The following is a 23,731-nucleotide window of genomic DNA, read 5'->3' on the forward strand; positions in this document are numbered from 1 at the left end:
ATTCATCAAAAGCCTTACAAAAATCAACATAGGCAACATCCACTGCCCTACCTTCATCAATCTCTTTTGTCATCTTGTCAAAAACTCAGTCAAGTTAGTAAGACACGATCTACCCCTCACACACCCTTCCTAATTTGGCCTTTGGATTCCAAATGCTCATAAATCCTATCCCTCTGAATTTACACCAGCAATTTCCCTACAACTGACATGAGACTCTCCGGTCTATAGTTCCCAAGATCTTCCCTTTTTCCCTTCTTAAACAGAGGTTCAACATCAGCCACGTGCCAGTCCTCCAGGACCTCACCTGTGACTCGAGTGGACATGAAGATACTGGACAAGGCCCCAGCAATTTCATCTCCTGCCTCCTTCAATAACCTGTGGTACACACCATCAGGGACTGGGGACTTATCCACCTTAATACTCATTAGGAGACCCAACACCTCCACAACCGTGACCTCTAAATGCCATATCATATTTATACACTCAGCACTGATCTGCTGGTCATCCGAGTTCTTTTCTCAGGAGTCATTGTTTCAGTTCATCCTGAGCCTAGAACAGTAATCAGAGAACTATTTTTGAGTTTTTTTTTTGTAACACCAACTAGTAAATAATTAATATAAACATAAGCACTATAAATAACATGACATGATGTGACATGAAAATACCAACGGTAAGATATAAAATATTACAAATTGTTGCACTTAATGATTTCTATACTCTACCACACAGAGCTTTTAAATTTTCATTATGAGTCCTGGCATATCTGGTTCTACACAAGTGGTTAATCTCGTTTGCAAGCTGTCCTTAAACTCGAAATATTACTTATCCTGTATGAGACTGAGAAGTGATCTTTCAGATGTGTATAAAATTGAGGGCATTGATAGGATGGATGTACACAGTCTTTTTCCAAGTGTTGGGGAATCAAGAATTAGAGGGTAGAGGTTTATGGGGAGAGGGAGGAGATTTATTAGCAACTTGAGAGGCAACCTTTTCACACAAAGGGTGGGTGGGATCTCTGTGGAATGAGATTGCAGAGGAAGTCGTTGAAGTGGGTACAATAAGAAATTTTAAAAGCCAGTTGAACAGCTGCATGGATAGGAAGGGGTTAGAAGGTTATAGATAGGATCAGAAGGGCTTTTTGATCAATATGGATCAGTTGGGCTGAAGGGCTATTTCTGTGCTGCCCCAATTAACATTGTCAATCCCCTTCCTTGACTCCACCTATGTAAAGTGTTCAGCCAGTTAACTCTGGTCAGATTCCGTATCCACATATTCCTTTCAAGATTGAGTCAAGATCTGATTTAATCTGTCCAAAAGGGGAAAGGGATTCATTTTTGACTTTGAGCTAAAAACTGTAACCCAGACTGAGGGAGGCTAAGATCTAAAGATGAGATGACTGGTGACAATTGGAGAGGGTGGTTTAACACGACAGTCACACTTTATTGTTCTCATTCTGCCGTTGAGCACATTTGGTCACATTAGTGGTTTCCTGTTTTCCTTTCTGCTCATTCTCTGCTTTGAGTTGTTGCTGTTCTACTGCACATCATCACAAGGCCTTGGGAAACATAAATGGAAATGAAAGATACAGTCTGTAGCACATCAACCCAGTGCTTTCTGAAGCATATGTGTTTACTGAAAACCTACATGGAAAGAGGTTAGAAATTCATTGTCCCCAATAATCACCAATTTATTAAAGTGAAATCTAATATTGACCTGAGGTTGGGAGGGGGTGGGGGAGAATCTTCCTGCAAGTTGAGGTCGGAGGGGAACCAGACCTTTGGGACAACGTCAGCACCAGCATGAGATCAGACCAGCTTTCCAGCAAGGTGTGATTGACAAGAGAGTGGCTGAGTCTACAGAGTGAAACATTGCCTCACCTGCACCATGACAGTTACCGATGCCTGTTGCACTGATCATCACCCAATCTGCTCAGTTATCGAGCCACAGAGTCGGAGACTGAAACAGATCCTGAGCCTTCCAGGTGATGCAGTGATTAACATGAACTCCTGCAGTTCAGTGCACTGCATTCTGTGATCACTGTGCTCTCTGCCTCACTGGGAAATGGGTGAGGCTCTGAGGAAATTGTCGTAGGGTTTCTGGAGCCGTGTACACTCTACTGACCTTAAAAACAAACCCAAGCTCAAACCCTGTGATAATTGCACCATGGGAATGTAGGGGGACTGTTTGAATTGTCAGGGCAAAGTCCTACAAGATGACCCAGTCTTACACATTGTAGACTGAGCCTGGTCACAAAATGGGGAGAATCCCAGACATTGCTGAGCCAAACCTGCCCAATGGGTTGCACAAGATTGATTTGGAGTTTTGTGTTCTATTTTGGCTGCTGTACTAAAGGAAAATTGTGATTAAACTGGATGGATCACCGAAAATATCTATAAGGATATTGCCAGGACTTGTGGGACTGAGTTACAGGATGGGACTTTATTCCTTGAGACTGAGAGGTGAAGATATAGATGCATAGAAAACCATGAGGGGCAGAGATCGGGTGAATGTCCTTAGTACTTCTCCCAGGGGTGGGTTATCATGAACTAGAGTACAGAGGTTTAAAGTGAGAGGATAAAGATTTAATAGGAACTTGAGGGACAACGTTTCACATAATGGGTGATCCGTCAGTGGAATGAGCTGCTAGAGGAAGTGGTTGAGGCAGGTACAATAACAGCTTTTAAAAGACAATTGGACCATTACATGGATTGAAGATGTGAAAGGTTATGGGACAGAAGCTGGCAAAGGGGATGAACTTGCAGGGGGCACCATAGTCAGCATGGACCATATGGGGGGACCAGGGAGGGGGTGAGGTGAACAGAAAACACACACTGTCAATAATGCTGACGGTCACAATCCTTGTTCACACATACAATCAGCCAGCCTCAACTAGTTACTCCTCACCTTCAGTTACCACATTGCCTTGTGGTCAATGTTCCCTCCGACTTGTAATGACCCGTGCACAAAGATCCTGAGCTGTGTGATTTTTTGCCCAGTGACAACGTGTACGCACTGAAATTTTAAGTGGAAGTAAACCGGAAGCCATTCTAAGGATAATAAACAATCAAGTCCAGTTTGTTGTTCAATTTTAAAAGAAATAAAATAAAATAACTGTCAACACACACAGGGACTCAGCAGGCCAGGCAGCTTCTATGGAAAAGAGGAGAGTCGACGTTTCGGGCTGAAACCCTTCGGAGAGTCCTGTTGGATTTCAAAGATGCATTTAATGTCAAAGAAATGTATATGATATACATCCTGAAATTCTTTTTCTTTGCAACCATCCATGGAAACAGATGAATGCCCCAAAGAATGAATGAGCACCCCCACCGAGGACTCAAGCGTGCAGCAAAGCATCATTAAAATACAGACTTGCAGAATGCCAAAGACTACTCTTTCACCGGGTAATTCAACATACCACAGGCTCTCTCCTTCCCCAATAAGGGGAAAAGGGGTGTCTCCGTTTCTCAGCGAGAGGGGAGACATAACAAACAACTCGCTGATTTACGATGTTAGAAGTCCGTTGCGTCACTTTTTCTGAGCTCTGTGCCCAAAGAACTCGGGTCTCCCATCTCCCACGACACATCGACTTCCTGCAGAGGCACCAATCTCAAGTTCACCCGCATCCAGGATCACGATATCCTGAAACTCCAAGGGAGAGCTAATCTTCTAGGCCATGTCCTTCGTATATCGAATAACGGCAGGTTGTGGGACCCCGAGGGTGGTTCCCATTCCCGCAAAGAACCGAAGTCAACGTGTAAATCCAGGTCAGGGTCTTCAAAAGAATGCAGAAAGGGAAAAATAGAGATATTAAAGATAGAAATAGAGTTGATTCCGAAAGGAGCTGCCGTTAGACGCATTGACTCCTAAGCTCCTCCTTCTGTATTTCCAGCATCTGCAGATTTTCTCCTGCTTGTGGTTTAAATAACAGTCAAGAACTTTGATCTCCTCTGGGTTGGATCGTTTTCGCTCTCATCCATTTTAACTCTCAGAAAACATACAGTATCTATCAAGCCTATAGCGGGTTCTGAAGGATTTTCTCGCCAGAGTTTTTGCAAATCCTCCTATGTGATTTGCTTGCTAAATTGCGCTTTAAAAAGTCAAGTTTACAAATATCTCTCCACTTTCCCCCACTTGGAAATTCTCCAGCAACTTTTTCATCGTGACAATGCACGCAGGTAACACCATTTTCTGTATTGTACATAAATATTTCTCGTAGCTGCATGTTCCTGACCTCATGAGCTTTCAGAGTAGCAGTTTCTACTGTTTCATTAAGCCATTCCGCTTTAAATGAACTAGTAGTTCTTTTGCGCTTTGCTCCTTTTGTTTCTTTGGAATTCGACAGAGTGAATTAATAAATTCTTCAATAAAAACCGTATAAAAAACAGCTCCAAAATCTGCAGACAAGTCCACGTTGTCAACAACGTCCACATCAGAAACCGGAGAAGGAAATGTGATCGTGAAATATGCTTAACATGCCAATGAGATGCAGAGTGACAACCTCCCGTGCGCAGTTTAAATTCCTTTGTGCGCGGGTAGTAGAAGATGTGAGTGCACACACACATCAGTGCGAACAGTGTGCAGTGTTTCAAACTGTTTTCTTTTGTTTTGTGCACCCTCCAGCTTGTTATTTTGCAGTTTTTAAATAAAATATCGGTTATTTTCCACTGCTCTGCATCTCCTGACAAAGGTGATTAGGAACACCAATACCCGCAGGGTCCTTCCATGTCGCTCCCGCCCTTCGTTCTGCAGCTCCCTCATAATCACTGGGTCTGAACCCTGGAATTACCGCCCCAAACGCACCGTGAGGTCCCCTTCACCAGAAGAACTGCCACCGTTCAAGCAGGCGGTTCACTCCCGCCTTCTCAAAGGCATGAACTGCTGGCCTTGATGGTGACTCCCGATCCTGTAGGCCACGTCACCGAATCTTCTGAACTCAGTGAGTTCAAAGTGTTACGAAACACACACAACATGTGAGATGAGCTCAGCAGGTCAGGCAGTCTCAACTGAGAGAAGTAAAACGACAAGTTGCAGACCGAGGTCCTGATGAAAGATCTCGGCCAGAAACGTCGAGAATTTAGCTCTTAGTGTGATCACCCATAGCGGTGATGTCAAGGAGAAGGTTCTAGACAAAGAACAATCCAAGCAAGACCGCAAAGGTGGAGCTGGTGGAAGATGATGACACAACGACAGTGAAAGCGGTGGAAGGCCCCAGCGGTGAAAGATCCCAGTCACTGGACCCTGACTCTGATCTGTGAAGGATCGTGTGGTAGCTGCCCGTGGATCGGCCTCCCCACTTTAAACAGAGTCACAGACAGGCATTCTCCATGATGGGAATTGACCCTAATTTCTTGGAGACAACCCCTCAGGAGAACATCGTGTTCAAAGTTCAAAGTAAATGAGTTATCGAAGTACATATATGTCACCACAAACAATCCTGAGATGCATTTCATTGCAAACACTGACAGTGAATAGAACAAAACACAACAGAATCAATGAAAAATCACGCACAGCAAAGACGGACAAACAACCAGTGTGCAAAAGACAACTAATTGTGCAAATACAAAAAATAGCAAAAGCTAAAGAATAATAATAAATCAATAAACAATAAGTATCTGGAACATTAGTTTAAAAGTCCTTGGAAGTGAGTCTGTAGGTTGTGGGAATAGTGTTGGGCGAGTGGGGTGAGTGAAATTATCCCCATTGCTTCAGGAGTTTGATGGATAAGTGGTAATAACTGTTCCTCATCCTGTTAATATGGGACCTGAGGCTGCTTTACCTCCCTCCTGATGGCCACAGCGAGAAGTGCACGTGGCCTTTCTCTCCAACCTGATGGCATGATTTCTTCTTCCGGTAAACTAATCCCCCCCCCCCCATTCCTACATTCCCCTATCTGACCTTTAACCTCATCACCCTCCTCCTTCCCTTTCGCCTTTGGCCCACTCTCCTCTGCTATCAGATTCCTTCTTATCCGACCTTTCCTACCCACCTGGCTTCACCTATCACCTTCCAGCCAGACTCCTTCCCCTCCTCCCACCTTTTACTTCCCTTCCGTCTCAGTCCTGAAGAACAATCTTGGCCCGAAACGTGGACAGTTTAATCATCTCTATGGATGCTGCCTGGCCTGTTGAGTTCCTGCAGCATCTTGTGTGCGTTGCTGGTTAATGGAAGCTGCTTTCCTGCGACAGGCGGAGCTGCGAAGCCCCGTCCATTTTACTCTTGGGGAAAGCTATTGCCTGAGTTGTAACAAATGGTTTTAGTTTCAACAAACCTGAGCACGTCTGTCCCACACTGACCCCGTCAGCTGTTCTCTCGGCACCTATTCAGTGAATGACGGGAACAAGGGACACTGCAGAGTCTCAGCCTTTTCCAACGATGCCGGATCATAGTAGACGGGGCCAAGGGTAAACACAAGAGATTGTGCAGATGCTGGAAATCCAGAGTAACGCAGACAAAATGCTGGAGGAACTCGGCAGGCCAGGCAGCATTTATGGAGAGGAATAAGGAGCTGACGTTCCGGGCAGACGTTTTATTTTGATGGCTCTGGGCCTGTCCTCACTGGAGTTTGGAAGAACGAGGACAGATTAAATTGCGTAATGTTGAAAGGCGTAGATAGTGTGGGATGTGGAGAGAATGTTTCCTGTAGTGGGGGAATTTACACAGCCTCAGAATACAAGGACCTCCTTTGAGAACAGATGGGGCGGAATTTCTTTAGTCGTGGGTCTGTGAAGTCGACCCACCGCCGGTCTTCAATCGGGAACCATTGTGTCGGCCGTCCTAAGGAAGTTAGTGTTGACGGATCCCCGTTGACAATGTCCGCTCCGAGGTGTGGGAGCTCACAGGCGCGGGGAATTTCCACTATTCCACCGAGACTGCGGTGCGGGTCTGCTGATTGCGGAAAGTGGAAATCGCCCTGCTGCGGGTTTGGTCCCGATACTCCCCACTGGTTAAAACAGTAACCATCAAAGGGTTAATGTTGGGTCGTTGAGGCCGGAACCCCACCCGCTCCCGGGACCCGAGACTGGATGAGTATCACTGCGGAGTTGTGAAACTCACTGACAGTGGCCGAACATTCGCCCAGTGAACTCAACGTCCCTCAACAGTTTAACACAGCCCGCAGCACCATGCGGTTTACAGAGGCTCCTGGAGTGTGCGGTCTCGCTATTTTCGCTTACCTCTCTGCTGTTACCGGTGAGAATCCCCACGGTTAACCATCGCGATTCTACTTTGCAGAGTTTATTTGGGATGTAGGCGTGTCTGAGGATTTATCTGGGATCATCCGACCGTTCAATGAACCAAATCTATAACTCCCGCGTGTTCAGCACTTGGGTTCTGTTTAGAGATTGGGTTTGTGTCAATAACAAAACGACAGGAAAGTTTTCCAAATAGGCTCCATGAGCCGATCGGCCTCCTGCGCTGTCTGATTCCAATCGGAATCGCTGTTGGCTGACTCAGAACTGTCCGGGTAATCCCGGGGCAGAAATGCAGCCGGTTCTCCCCGGGATGGACCCGCACCTGTTCCACAACCTCCCGACCCCGGCGCTGACCACCAGTCAGTGTTTAACGGTGACGGGAAGGTACAGTATCGATAGCTACGGGATTCACGTGTGTAATCATCGCGTTTGCCGTGACCGGCACAACGGAGGGGGGTAATGTGTTTTTTTTCATTCACATTAGCGGGGTGTTTTTTTTTCCTTTATAATCTATTTTTCTTTTATCTTTCTTTCTTTGCCTGGATGATGGGGGGGGGGGTGGGGGGGGGAGACACATAGCAACATGGAGAATTTTAAAATAATTCCCCAGGGTACTATGAGAGTTGAAATATTATGTATTATTATAGACTGAAATAACCCCGTTAAAAATAATGACTGATTTACTGAATTTTTAAAGTTTTAATGTTAATTGGCTTAATGGACCAGTGAAAAGAAAAATAATTTTAACATACATTAAGAAATTGAAAATAGATACAGCTTTTATACAAGAAACACATTTAACAGAGATGGAACATCAGAAATTAAAGAGAGATTGGGTCGGAAATGTTATAGCAGCTTCATTTAATTCAAAAGCAAGGAGAGTTGCAATTTTGGTCAACAAAACTTTACCAATTAAAATACAAAATGTATTAATTGATTCTGCGGAAGATATGTAATTATACATTGTCAAATCTTTTCAGAACTATGGACTCTTATGAATATTTATGCACCAAATGAAAGCGATGTAAAATTTATACAGGAGGATATTTTGAATTTGGCTGACGCACATGATAAAATATTAATAGGTGGAGACTTTAACTTTTGTCTAGACCCAGTTTTAGATAGGTCAACAAAGGTTGTTACAAAACCAAAAGCAGCAAAATTAACTTTATCATTGATGAAAGATTTAAATTTGATTGATATATGGAAAAGAATTAACCCAAGAGAAAGAGATTATTCATTTTATTTAAATAGACATAAAACTTATTCAAGGATAGATTTTTTCTTACTATCAGCGAATATTCAAGACAGAGTGAAAAATATGGAATATAAAGCAAGAATATTGTCAGACCATTCCCCCTTGACAATGACAATGACAATGATGGATAAGGAGGAATCGATTTACAGATGGAGATTTAATTCAATATTATTAATACATCAAGATTTTTGTGATTTTATGAAATAACAAATTCAGGTTTTTTTGGATACAAACTCACATTCAGTTGATGATAAATTTATATTATGGAAAGCAATGAAGGCATATTTGAGAGGCCAGATAATAAGTTATACTTCTAAAATTAAGAAGGAATATATGGTAGAAATAGATCAATTGGAAAAAGAGATTACTAAATTAGAAAAAAATCTCAAAGCTATATGACAGAAGAATAACAAAGACAACTTGTTAATAAGAAACTACAATATAATACACTTCAGACATACCGAACAGAAAAAGTAATTATGAGAACTAAACAGAGATATTATGAACTAGGTGAAAGATCACACAAGATTCTTGTTTGGCAGTTAAAAACAGACCAGGCTTCCAAAATGATAAATGCAATTAGAACAAGTGTAAATAAAATTACTTACCAACTATTAGAAATCAATGAAACATTAAAAATGTTTTATTCTGAATTGTATCAATCAGAATCTCAAAATGATATTGTTGAGATAGAAAGGTTTTTATCACAAATAACTCTCCCAAAATTGAATTCAGAAGAACAGAAGGGATTAGATGTGCCTTTTACATTAAAAGAGGTCGAAGAAGCTCTAGGATCACTTCAGAGTAATAAATCTCCAGGAGAAGATGGTTTTCTGCCTAAATTTTACAAAAAGTTTAAAGATTTATTAATTCCTCCTTTTATGGAGCTAATACACAAAGCAGAAAGAACACATAACCTTCCAGAATCTTTTTCGACAGCTATTTTAATAGTATTGCCAAAAAAAAGACAGAGGTCTTTTAAAACTAATATAATATAGACCTATTTCTTTGTTGAACATGGATTATAAAATAATAGCAATGATTTTATCTATTAGGATTATCTAAATACTTACCAAAATTAATACAAATGGACCAAACAGGATTTATTAAAAATAGACAATCGGCAGATAATGTAACCCGGTTACTTAGCATAATTCATTTGGCACAAAAGAGGGAAGAAATGAATGTAGCAGTTGCTTTGGATGCAGAAAAAGCATTTGATAGATTGGAATGGGATTTTTTATTTAAGGTATTGGAAAAATATTAGGAGTATCTTTTATAAAATGGATTAACACCTTGAATACTAACCCCAAAGCTAAAGTGGTGACAAATGGCCAAATTTCAACATCATTTCAATTAACAAGGTCAACTAGACAAGGTTGTCCATTATCACCTGCTTTCTTTGTGTTGGCGATAGCACCATTAGCTGAATTAATTAGAACTGACTCGGATATTATGGGTTTCAGAGTTAATCAGGAGGAATATAAGATTAACTTACTTGCTGATGATGTTCTGATTTATCAAACTAACCCATTACATTTGTTGTGTAAATTATCTTCTAGATTGGAAGAATATGGGAAAATATCAGGGTACAAAATAAATTGGGATAAAAGTGAAATTCTACCCCTTATTAAAGGAGATTATAGTCAATGTCAATTAATAACTCAATTTAGATGGCCGATAAATGGTATAAGGTATTTAGGTATAAGAGTTGATAATGATATAAAGAATTTATATAAATTCAATTATTTGCCATTATTGAAAAAAATTCAAGAGGATCTTGATAAATGGATGATGTTACCAGTAACATTAATAGGTAGAGTCAATGCTGTAAAAATGAATATATTCCCTAGATTACAATATTTATTCCAAACATTACCAATACAATTACCGCAGAAGTTTTTTCAAGAGTTAAATAAATGTGTGAGGAAATTCCTTTGGAAAGGTAAGATGTCAAGAATATCGTTGGAAAAATTGACATGGAAATTTGACCTAGGAGAGTTACAATTACCAAATTTTAAGAATTATTGCAAAGCAAATCAACTTAGATTTATTGCATCTTTTTTTGATGAAGATAAACCAGCATGGATTAGAATAGTATTAGATAAAATAGGAGAAAATATACCAGAAGATTTTATATATAAATGGGAATCTAAATGGATACGGGAAAAGAAAGAATCTCCTATACTAAAACATTTGATTGATTTATGGAATAAGATAAATGTTGATGATGAGATAAAGAAATCTTTATTAGCAAAGAGACCTTTAATTCAAAATAAACTTATCCCTTTTACAAAGGATAATCAACTTTTATATAACTGGTTTCACAAAGGGATTAGATATATAGGAGACTGTTTTGAAGGAGGTATATTAATGTCATTTGACCAATTAAAGAATAAATATAAAATATCAAAGAACACTCTTTTCTGTTATTTCCAATTAAGGGCTTATTTAAGAGATAAACTGGGTCAAACAATGTTATTGCCGAAACCTAATGAAATAGAAACTTTAATTCATAAAGGAAAAATAAAAAAAAAAAATTCTGGTATGTATAATTTGATTCAAAAACAGGTAATTAAACAAGGAATTTATAAGTCAAGACAAAAATGGGAAACTGATTTGAATATTAAAATTGATAAAACAAGTTGGTCAAGATTGTCTTGACAGTATGACAAATACAATAAATGTTCGACTAAGATTAGTACAATATAACTTTTTACATCAAATATATATTACACCACAAAAATAAATAGATTAAACTCAAATTTATCTGATCAATGTTTTCGATGTAATCAAGAAATTGGTACTTTTTTACACTCTACTTGGTCTTGTTCTAAAATTCAACCTTTTTGGACAAATTTAAGAGTTTTACTGGAACAAATTATTGGAATACAACTTCCACACAATCCAATATTATTTTTACTAGGCGATATTGAAGGGATAAAATCGAAATCCAAACTGAATAAATAACAGAAAGAATTCATAAAAATTGCATTGGCAGTAGCCAAAAAGGCTATTGCAGTTACTTGGAAATCGGATTCATACTTAAGTATAGATCGTTGGAAGAATGAAATTTTTAGCTGCATTCCACTTGAAAAAATTACTTATAATTTAAGAGATAAATATGAAATATTTCTGAAAATTTGGCGCCCTTATTTACAAAAAGTAGGATTAAATATATAGGTGCTCCGAAGATAAAATTATTGGTTATCTGGGGAAAGAAATATAAATATTAAAGCTATTAAGAACTCCATGGAGCATGTGGGGATCTTCCGATATCCAGGCATTCTTTCTTTCTTTTTTTTCTTCTTTTTTTCTATAGGGATATGTTAGGGGGGAGGGATTAAGCGGGGGGAGGGGGAAGAGTTGATAATTTTTTTTTCTTTCTGTAACGTATTTGAAAATTCAATAAAAAAAAAATTTTAAATAACATCACAGGAAAGTTTTCCAAATAGGCTCCATGGGACAATCGGCCTTCTGTTCTGTCAGATTCGAATTGGAATCGCTGTTGGCTGATTCAGAATTGTCCGCGTAATCCTGGGACAGGAATGGAGCCGGTTCTCCCCGGGATGGACCAGTACCTGTCCCACAACCTCCCAGTCCCGGCGTTGTCCATCAGTCAGTGTATAACGGTGACGGGAAGGTACAGAATTATCGCGCCGCTGGTCCTTCCCCGGGGACGGGTGGATCGTAACGCTGGATGTCCCGGACTGGGACTGTTGTTGGGGAATGGCTCAGACTCAATGAGCCGGAGAACAGAAAGATCCCACATTAAGCACAGCGGGTCCAAGATCATTACAGGGCGGTGGTGAGATGTGTGAAAAATGGACAGAATTAGTTACACTCAAGTTAGTTACACTCTGCAGCCCAAACAATGATTGCGTTTATTGTTTAAATGTCGCCACTTTATATTATAACAATTCCCATCTCCACCTTCAGCCGCTCTAACAGTGAGGGTGCATCAGGACAGAGTGAATGGAACCGCCGGCCAGTCCGTGCTCCTGCCCGTCTCTTACACAGTCCCGGACCCACACGGGTATCTGCGGATCACATGGACCAGAGGCGGGAACGCTAGTGTATGTGTGGAATATACCTGCTTCTCGGGGCAAGAATGTCACCTCAATGACGGTAGATCGCTCATCACTGTCTCCGAACCGTATAAACACCGGGCGCTGCTTTTCCCGGAGAACGCTTCACTGTTACTGAGAGACCTGCAGATCAACGACAGTGGGATTTATGAATTATCCATCAGCGACTCTACGGGGACGGAGAAGGGAAGCTTGGTGTTAACAGTTCGATCGGATGGAACAACTTCCCAGGGTAAGATCGTTCGTTCGTTATGTGCCGTGCTCTCTCGCGGCCTTGACCATGTTTGTTCATGGCAATATTTTCAACAGAAGTGGTTTGCCATTGCCATCTTCTGGGCAGTGTCTTTACAAGAGGGTGACCCCAGCCATTATCAGTACTCTTCAGAGATTGTCTGCCTGGCGTCAGTGGTCGCGTAACCAGGGCTTGTGATATGCACCGTCTGCTCGTACGACCACCCACCACCTGCTCCTGTGGCTCCACATGTCCCTGATCCGGGGTGAAGCAGGTGCTACACTTTGCCCAAGGGTGACCTGCAGGCCAGCGGGGGTAAGGAGCGCCTTACACCCCCTCTGGTAGAGACGTATCTCCACCCCGCCACCCTCAGGTTTTTAAAACTCCGGGTAAGATTGAGTTTTAAAAACAAAATGTTGGAAACGCTTGGCAGGTTAGGCAGCATCAGTGGAAAGAGAAACAGACGACGTTTCTGGTCAAAGACCCTTCGCCAGAAGTCAATATTAAGCCCAGAGGAGGCGAGGGTGGGTTGGATGGGACAAAGGCCGTTCTAGAGTTCCAACAGTCTGCTCTCTGAGAAAGAAATGGACACGGAGGCACTGGCTGCAGACGAGGAGTTCAGCGGCTTATTGGGCTGGAATTATTAAATTAAAATGATGGAAAAAGATGTGGGTGAGGTCAGAAGCTGAGGATCGATCGCTCGGGAAAGGAGAGGGGACGATCAGTCTCAAATCCAGACTATAGATGGTGAGAATGCAGTGGAGGGAGGGGGTTTGGGGGGAGTTGGGACTTGTCAGTGTGGAAAGTGAAGAGGCAAAGGAAACCCAGGAGCGGCTTTGTTGAGGTTTACAGTCGTTCGCTTTAGAAAGGAGGGGACATGTTGTCTGTGTCAGCACTGAATATTACAGAGGATAAAGTGGAATTGTGGATCACGACAGCGCTGAGACAGGTTGTTGTAGAGAGAGTTGAGGGTTATTCATGCCTGAGCGGAGTTAGCATGGATCTCAGCGAGGAATACTGCGAGGAGAAAGTTCAAAGTAAATTTATTATCAAAGGACGTGTAGGTTACCAGATATTACCCGGAGATTCACTTCCATACACGTATCAGAACAAAGAAATACAATAGAATGAATGATAAACTGCACACAAACACTGACAACCGACCAATTGTAAAAGACAGAAAACTGTGCAAATAACAAAAATATATAAATATATAAATAAATAGATAAATATAGAAACAAACAAATGGAGACAATGAGTTGTAGAGTCCTTGAAAGTGAGTCCATAGGTCGCCCGGTGATCCAGGGTGGTTCTGAAAAGAAAAGGGTGGATATTCAGTTGGAATTCATGTGGGATCAGTTGAAGCTCAATGCATTTGAAAAGGAAAGACATGTTACTGGGTGAAGACACATGGTTTTGGTCAAAGACAAGAAAGGAAAGACGAATCACTGAGGGTGGACACAGTAAAGCCCATCGGAAAGTGAAGGGGAATGTCTTCAATTCCACATTGCTGGAAGAGAAGAGACAGTGAACTCAACAGTTAATTTAAAATAAATATTTTATGAGATACATTGCTCCCTATAAGAATTGAACAAGGTGGTAAACGTTCAGGGTGAACCTTGGACTCAACAATAACTCTTCTCAGAACAATGACTGCCCGGACCATTCCACCTGGTCAATATCCCAGTTCTAGTGCTTTAGAATCACAGCTCGATTATGTACAAGAGGCCATTGGGCCATCATAGTGGTGCAGGTGGAAACGACTATGGGTAACCCTAGGTGATTTCTAAGGTAAGGACCTGTTCAGCATAGCTTTGTGGGCCAAAGGGCCTGTATTGTGCCGTAGGTTTTCTATGTTTCTATGTTTCACTACAGTAAGGGCTGCTTATTATTGATATTAAATTAGTCTCACAGCCTTGTTATTACTTCAGAGTTCTGTAAATGCTGAGTGTATATTAAACCACATTGGAAGTGATTCCTGAAACTGTTTTCCACCGGATTTTCATCCAGTGAATCCCAGAATATGAGAATGGGCTGTGAGTTTTACTTCCCAACTGTTCTATTGACTTACACCCCACATTGTCCCCGAGGATTAGGAGCAATCTCTCCACCTGAGACAATATGAACACACTTCACTCTCCCAGCTTCCTGCTCTGCCGAGGATACAAACATATTCCACATTTCTGCTGTCTTCAATTCCTGGCACCATTCCAGTAAATCCCTCACCATCCTGTCCAAAGCCAGGAGATCTATCCTAGAGTGAGGAGTCCAGAACCAGATACAAAAATCCAGTTGGACCCAGCAAGCGTGGATGTGGATAAAGTTTCAACAACAATTTCCTTATTATTGTGCTGTAGATTTCATTTGTAAACCTCAGCTTTGTGTCTGTCATTTTAAGATAATTTTAATGAATTTCTGAGCATTGTCAATATATTGCTAGTGAACAGCAAAAGGTAAATGGAGACCGTATATTCATATTGCATTTTCTTTCTAAGCGTTCTTCCCTGTCCAAAGCTCCGTCCATTGCTGTGTTCTCGTTGTGTTGTGTAGAAAACCACCCGATCTCCATTACTGTACAAGGAATGCATGAGTTCCAAGGTGATTTCACACTTCACAAAATCAGTGGCAGTGTAATGATTAAATGACAGGGCGAACAAAGTTTTGGGCCAGCACGTTACATATCAGCCTGGATTCCATATGAAAGCTGGAAATTAAAAATCAAACATCTGCAATTAATTCTAGTAATGGTGATTGTGAAATGAGTGGATTGTCAGAAGGAAAATCTGATGCTTTTCAGGGAACTATCCCACCTTTCTCACTCAGTGGGACCTCAGTGTAACTCTGCTTCACTAACTGGTTTATTCTCAGTTGTCGCCTTGGTTCAGGGTGGAATAGACAATAAATGGCCGTGTTTCCCATGACAGTCACTTACTCTGAATAAATAAATGTGATTTTCCTTGAGCTCCACTGGCTGATAGCAAAGCTAAAATGACTAGAGCACTTTAGAGTCTGCAGATTAGAGCACTCTGCCTTAAACTAGTGTGGGCAGAAAACACTTGTGCATAAAAGAGTGACCTTGCTGTCTGTTGTTTTGAAGCTGTGACCAACTTCTGTGTGGTAATTGTTTTCCCTTGCAGCAAGTAAAATAAGCGTGCTTATGCTTGATCCACTCTGTGTTATTTGTTGTTTGTTGTACGATGTAGTGAACAGGTGCTCAACAAAAACACCAGCTACAGACAGGACTCCAGTGATAAAGGAAGAAGTTATTATTCGAATTGTTGTGTTCACTGCTACTGTCATCATCTTGTGCCTCATTGTGAAAATGCGAAGAGGTAAGCAGGATGTAGTCTCAGGTAACCCAAAACATGATGTGTCTGTCTTTGGATTGATTTTCATGAGTATAATTAGACCTGGGTGTTCATCTTAATATTTTTTGCATCACAAATGTTACTACTTCTTTGAAAATAATATTTAAACTTTCTTGATCACTGTACATTTTTATAATAATGGCCATGTTTAATCAACAGTCTCCATTATTCATCACCCAATGTCATTCACCCTGAAGCTGGGCATCACTGTATAAGTACAGAGTGAGAACATTGTGTGGGTCTGGGCTCCAGCAAAGGGATTGGGGAGGTGGGAGTTCCACTATCCCCTTCCAATTAAATTATGACTAATCTATATTTGAACTTCATCTAAATGCCTTTGTGTTGGTGACTTTTCAATTGTAGCATGTGGGGAGAGTTCAGTATTTCCCTCTCTAACATGTGAGGGTGTGTTTTCTGGCTTCATATTAAAATACTCAAGTTTGAATTTTAAAGATATTTCCCCTGGCATTGGGCAACATTCTCATCTCACTCACCCCACACCTGCCACTTACGCACAATACAATGCTTAAAAGAAATAGAAGCAGCCATTTCTGTTAACTGCCACAGTATTTAACCACGTGTGAAGTGATACACTTTGGAAAGTCAAGTCTGAAGTCAAAATTCTCAGCAATGTGGAGTGATAGAAGGATCTTGAGGTCCACGTCCATTGATACTTGAAAGTTGCTGAGCACATTGATAAGGTTGTTAAGAAGGTGTTTGGTGTGTGGACCTTCATTAGCTGGGGATTGAGTTCAAGAGTATGAAATAATTTTGCAGCTCTACAAAATTCTGGTTAGACCACACTTGAGTTATTGTGTTCAGTTCTGGTCACCTTATTATAGGAAGGATGTGGAAGCTTTAAGTAGAACGCAGAGGAGATTTACCAGACTGCCGTCTGGATTTGAATGCATGTCTTATGAGGATAGATTGAACAAGCTCAAGTTTTCTCTCTGGAGAGGAGGATAAGTGGTGACTTGATGGAGATGTATAAGATGGTAAGAGGCATAGATCAAGTGGATAGTCAGAGACATTTGTCTATGGCAGAAATGGTTAATAAGCAGGAGTATAACTTTAAAGTGATTGGAATAAATTATAGGGGAAATGCCAGAGGTGAGTTTTTTACACAGAGAGTGGTGAGTGTGTGGAACACTCTGGTAGGGGTGGTGATAGAGGCAGGTACATTAGGGGTGTTTAAAAAAAACTGTTAGACAAGCACATGGATGATAGAACAATGTAGGACTATGCAGGAGGGAAGAGTTAGATTAGTCTTGGAGTAGGTTAAAAGGTCAGCACAACATTCTGGGTCAAAGGGTGTGTACTGTGTTATACTGTTCTGTGCTCATCACATTTGCCCAACCTTTGTTAATTCCTTTCATTTTTTTTTCATTTTCCTTCAGTGTTGGTTTCTACATCTCTGAACTTCTGCTTTTATGTCTCACAGGAGCCAATCTTTAACAGGTCACATTATTCCAAGTACTTTATCTAAATTAGGGCTCTGACCCATAATCTGGACTGTCTATTTCCTGCTGCAGATGTTCCCTGGCCTGCTAAGTTCCTCTAGTATCTTCACATTGTATCATCTGCAGTCTCACTTCATCTCTCTCTCTCTTAACCTGAATATTATGATGAGAATACAATTGTGTCTGTTTTATTTTCCATTCATAACTATGCAGAATTCATATATTCAGTACCAATTCAGGGAGAAGTTGGTACACTTCTGGTTAAATCTATGTTTCTAGTTGTTTCAGTAAATAGGATGTTTATTGAAGAATAAATATTTGTTGTTTGCTTGTGATGGAACAAAGGAAACAACCTCTCCTCACAAGGCTGTAATTCTGTCATCACGTGGAGAAAGGCTCGAAGCAATTGACCGGTAATATTCAGATTCAGATGTGTTTATTTCTCACATGTACACCAATACACACAGTGAAATGTGTTGGCTGCGTTCACAACCAACACAACCTCAGGATGCGCTGGGACAGCCCCAAGCATCGCCACACATTCCAGAGCCAACACAGCAGGTCCATGATGTCCAGCAGAACAGCACAAGCAACAACAACAACATCAAAACAAAACTACAACAACAAAACAAGCCCATTTCCCCTTTCCCACCCACTCACACACACCAGACAGGCTGCGTCTGGGTTTCCCACCCCCTGACCTGGTCTGCTGTCGCAGACACACAGACTATAAGATATCGGGCCTTTGACTTATGGACGCATTGGCGCAGGAGCTTCAACCATCAGGTCTTGACCTCCAGCCTTGCTGATTTTGGTTTCAACACCAGGACTGGCTGAGCATGGGACCTTGAACTCCAGGCCTCAAATTGTGGACTTGCATGGATCTCGGACTGTTGGACTCACTCACCATGGAGGGATTACTGGCCATTGTCCCTCCTGCTTGCACATATATTCCTCCCAGGACTTGCCAACCAGGGGATGACTCACTGAACGGGAGGATAACCAGCTCTCATCCATGGGGCCCACTGAACCCAGCCCTTATTAACCAACACAGTCAAAGTCAGCTCACAGGACACTGAAGTGTAGTAGCAGTAAATCTTCACTGTTCCAGATTTCTTTTTATGTAGCATCATTCAGAAATGTGTGTATGTCATGACAGATTTGTTTATTATTGCAGGAAGATTAACAATGTTTTCTTTGTTCCCCCCCACCCCCCCACCCCCAGTTTGTAAAGGATCTCAGGAGCAAAGCAAAGAGGGACGTAACTGTCAGGTAAGTGCAATTTATCCTTAGCTTTACTTTCCTAGATCATATTAACTTGATGTGGTTTCTACCCAAGCTTTACCCCATGGTATTAGAATCCCACTTAGTGCAGCAGTTAACTTCTCTGTTAGGATGTCAATCCTGCTCCTGGTATTAGTTCACTTTTCACAAGTAGTACAACACCTTCTTGACCTGGCACAAGCATCAATATTTGCCAAGGCTGAACTTTTCCTTCTGGAATCATTCATTCAATTATGTGTTTACTTTCTCAATCAGTTTCTCTGAATTTGCACATGGCTTGTTGCGGGTCCCCTTGATGTAACACTTACTAAGTTAGCTGAAACCTCTTGAGACTCCTGCTGCAAAATGTAGAAACATAGCAACATAGAAAGCCTACAGCACAATACAGGCCCTTCAGCCCACAAAGTTGTGCCAAACATGTACTTACTTTAGAAATTTCCACCACTGTTACCGGTAGCCCATTCCAAGCACTCACCACTCTCTGTGTAAAAGACTTACCCCTGACATCTCCTCTGTACCTACTTCCAAGCAACTTAAAACTGTGCCCTCTCGTATTAGCCATTTCAGCCCTGGGGAAAAGACTCTGACTATCCACATGGTCAATGCCTCTCATCATCTTATACACCTCTATCAGGTCACCTCTCATCCTCCATCACTCTAAGGAGAAAAGGCCAAGTTCACTTAATCTATTCTCATAAGGCATGCTCACCAATCTAGGCAATATCCTTGTAGATCTCAACACAAAATACACTGCAGATTCTGGGATCAAAGCAACACATACAACATGCTGGAGGAACTCAGCAGGTCAGAGAGCATCTGTAGAAATGAGCAGTACACGTTTCAGGCCGAGACCCTTCATCAGGACTAAAGAGGGAGGGGCCAGAGGCTCTATACAGAAGCTGGGAGGAAGGTGGGAAGGAGAAGGCTGGTAGGTGCCAGGTGAAAAACCAATCAGAGGAAAGATCAAGGGGTGGGGGAGGGGAAGCAGGAAATGGATAGGCAGGAAAAGGTGAAGAAGGAATGTAAGGGAAAAGCACTGTGTAGTAGAAGAAGGAAGAATCATGAGAGAGGTGATAGGCAGCTGGAGGAGGAGGCAGAGTGAAACTGGGATGGGGGAAGGGAGGCGGAGGGAATTACCAGAAATTGTAAATCTCCTCTGCAGCCTTTCTATAGTTTCCACATCCTTCCTGTACTGAGGTGACCAGAACTGAGCACAGTACTCCAAGTGGGGTCTGACCAGGGTCCTATATAGCTGTAACATTACCTCTCAGCTCTCAAATTCAGTCCCACAGTTGATGAAGGCCAATGCACTACATGCCTTCTTAACCACAGAGTCAAGCTGTGCAGCTGCTTTGAGAATCCTGTGGACTCTGACCCCAAGATCCCTCTGATCCTCCACACTGCCAAGAGTCTTACCATTAATACTATATTCTGCCATCATATTTGACCTATCAAAATGAACCACTTCACACTTATCTGCATTGAACTCCATCTGCCACTTCTCTGCCCAATTTTACATCCTATCAATGTCCTGCTGTAACCTCTTGACAGCCCTCGACCGTATCCACAACACCTCCAACCTTTGTGTCATCAGAAAATTTACCAACCCATCCCTCCACTTCTTCATCCAGGTCACTTATAAAAATCATGAAGAGAATGAGTTCCAGCCTATGACCTGAGGCACACCACTGGTCATCGACCTCCATGCAGAATATAAAATGTCTACAATCACTCTTTGCCTTCTGTGGGAAGCCAGTTCTAGATCCACAAAGCAATGTCCCCCTGGATCCCATTCCTCCTTACTTTCTCAATAAGTCTTGCATGGGGTACCTTGTCAAGTGCCTTGCTGAAATCCATATACACTACACCTCCTGCTCCACATTCATCAATATGCTTAATCACATCCTCAAAAATTCAATCTGGCTCGTAATGTATGACTTGCTTTTGACAAAGCCATTCTTACTGTTCCTAATCATATTATGACTCTCCAAGTTCATTAATTAAGTACCTCTACTATCTCCTCTGGTTCCATACACTCTTCTCCACAGTCACATTTGATTGGACCTGTTCTCTCACGTCTTATCTTCTTGCTCTTCACATACTTGTAGAAGTATGTCATACATGTACATGTCTCACATACATGTCTTCCCTGATTGCTGATATCATGTTAGTTTTCTCACAACACAACATTTTTCCCCGGCCATTTTCAACCTGGGCTAGTGACTGGTGATGAAGGAGGTGAATGTTTCACCAGGCATGTAGATGGTCCTCAAACTGACTGGAAAGAATTGTTCTGTGGGACTGAAAGGAAAAAGTTCAATATGATTCCTCCTTGTCTCATGCTTAAATAAAACGGAAGCCTATAAGACAGAATGGTGTTCACTTGGAGTGGGTTTGTTTTGAGAAAGTAGAACAGAACCAGCCCACAGCAATGCTTTGGGAAAGTTAAGGGAGTGCAAGTCTACAGTCACAACAGAGAACAGTGGTAATAACATGTTTGTCTGGGATCAAGGCTGTAAGGGATAAGGGGGTGGGTACTGTTACCACCAGGGGATGGAAAACCAATGTAAGGGGTTTGAAGGACATGAAAAGGGACACTTTCATAAGACTACAAGGATACAGGTGGGGTGGGGGGTGGTCTTGGGGGCAGCGCATAACACATCCAACTGTCATGTTGTGACCCTTATCTAACCAGGAAGAAAGCAACACTTTGAGTGGGGTCCAGAGCAACAGTCGATCGAGGCTGCTAGGGAAACTGTGTTTCAGGCCCTGCCTCTGTCTCTCGTTTACCCGGATCGCCCTGGAGTTACAGGTGTCCCTACATCAGAATTTATGGAGTAAATGACGAGGACAGAATGGGGTGAACATTCCCCTAGGGTTCTGGCCCCGCACCCTACCTGGTGCAGCTAGCCGATACAGACCCTTTGAAAAACAACCACTGGCCAGGGCGTTGGTGGAGACGGAGGCCTCCCGAGGGAAGTGAAGTCATTCTGACACCCGACCTCCCGATTTTGACGTGGGTGCTCTCGGAGACCTTCACTACCCAGGGTGGGCGGGGGGGCAGCCTCTATTGTGAAATGAAGTGGTACATTGCAGAACGGGCAAACAAGGGCTCGGGGCGGTGGGGGGAGGGGGGTCATCGACTCTGAATTCGGCGTTGTGGCTGGTCATTTGGGAGTACATGCCACGAGTGAATGTGCTCAACAACGAGGTATAAGACTACCTGTAGACATAACGAGAAGAAGGTAATAGTGTGTGTGATATTTGTCAGCAGGTTAAAAGGAGAGAAGTGGACTGCTCACATTAACGGGGATGGTCTAGCGCAGGTATAACAGATTGATTACATCGGACTCCTGTCACAGCAGCAACGATTTGCTTACCATGGTTGTAACCTATTCAGGTCTGTTCGTGGAGATTCCTTGCACAAATGCTGACTAAAATCACACACTGAATGGATTGCAGACATTAATTGGTTGTTACGGGACCCCCATGTCAGTTAATGGGTCTCACTTCTCAGGGCAAGCCGTGAAAGACTGGGCTGCCAGTAGAGGGAATTCATCACGTATACCACAGATCCAATTAATCCCAAACATCAAGGCTGATTGAGAGAAAGAATGGACCTTTGAAAGAACTGATTCATTTAGTGACCCCCAACTCACACCGTACAGGGGCGGCTGACTGTACTATGTATCCCAAGCCTTGTACAATCTAAACAACGGACCTTTACTCAAAGGATTATCGTTAACCAGGGTGATCAAGTGTACCCCAGAATCAAGGGATGAAGCAGGCACTGAAGAAAGGGCTCCCACAGCGGGAGGGAAAGTATGGGTGCACCTTCAAATTCTCTGGTTTGTGAGGGGGAGATTGCAGCAAACGGAGACGGGTAACACATACTGGGCATCAGTACAAGGGGAAGATCATCTGTTGTGTTTGAACAGGGAGAAATTGGCCAAATAATAATGATTTTAATATCTGTAAGACTGATAATAATAGATACTTTGTTTTCTCCCAGGAGAAATTACAGCCCTGGAATTAAGCTGATGGAGGCAAGGACTTTCCCCTGAGCAGAGGCCACCAATTCAACTGCAAAAATAACACACAAAAACCAGCTATCTGAAAAGAAGACATCCTTCAGTGCAACCACACCTCCGACACCAGAGAGAGAGAGTGAGAGAGAGAGAGAGAGAGAGAGAGAGAGAGAGGAGAGAGAGAGGAGAGAGAGAGAGAGAGAGAGAGAGAGAGAGAGAGAGAGAGAGCGTGAGAGAGAGAGAGCGAGAGACGGACAGAGAGAGACAGACAGAGGGAGAGAGAGGGAGTGAGAGCGAGAGAGAGAGAGAGTGAGCGAGAGAGAGAGAGACAGAAAGAGAGAGGGAGTGAGAGCGAGAGAGAGAGCGAGAGAGAGAGTGAGAGAGAGAGAGCGAGAGAGAGCGAGAGAGAGAGAGAGAGAGAGAGAGAGAGAGAGAGAGAGAGAGAGAGAGAGAGAGAGAGAGAGAGGGAGGGAGGGGGGGAGAGAGAGGGAGTGAGAGAGAGAGAGAGAGCGAGAGAGAGAGAGAGAGGGAGTGAGAGCGAGAGAGAGAGTGAGCGAGAGAGAGAGAGAGTCTGTGTGAAAGTCTGTTGGCATTCCACAGATCAGCTCATTTACACGATGATAAGTATTATTTTGATTTCTGTACAGCTACTGCTGTAGAGATTTGTTTTTCCTTTTGTATTGCATTTCCGCTAGTTCTAATAAAGTGTTTTCTTGTGCATGTGTGTCGTCCCTTTGATTGTGAATACACTATCAAATAACTTGTGCTGAACCAGGAAAGAACACGCAACACGTTTTAAAATAATTCCCTTTACAGATGCCGT

General features: G+C 42.3%; 1 protein-coding gene across 1 annotated transcript in view; it reads left to right on the forward strand.

Annotated features, from left to right (window-relative positions):
• Positions 1-23,056, forward strand: part of LOC140738417 (uncharacterized) — a 37,063-nt gene extending 14,007 nt beyond the window's left edge. Inside the window, exons 2-6 of the mRNA XM_073065687.1 lie at positions 12,388-12,768; positions 15,972-16,100; positions 18,822-18,868; positions 22,155-22,280; positions 22,893-23,056. Of these exons, the coding sequence (XP_072921788.1) occupies positions 12,388-12,768; positions 15,972-16,100; positions 18,822-18,868; positions 22,155-22,187 (590 nt within the window). The 3' untranslated portion in view covers positions 22,188-22,280; positions 22,893-23,056. The remainder of the gene's footprint in view (positions 1-12,387; positions 12,769-15,971; positions 16,101-18,821; positions 18,869-22,154; positions 22,281-22,892) is intronic.
• The last annotated feature ends 675 nt before the right edge of the window (positions 23,057-23,731 follow it).

Source organism: Hemitrygon akajei, chromosome 2 (genome assembly GCF_048418815.1).
Source record: "Hemitrygon akajei chromosome 2, sHemAka1.3, whole genome shotgun sequence".
Lineage (NCBI taxonomy): Eukaryota > Metazoa > Chordata > Chondrichthyes > Myliobatiformes > Dasyatidae > Hemitrygon > Hemitrygon akajei.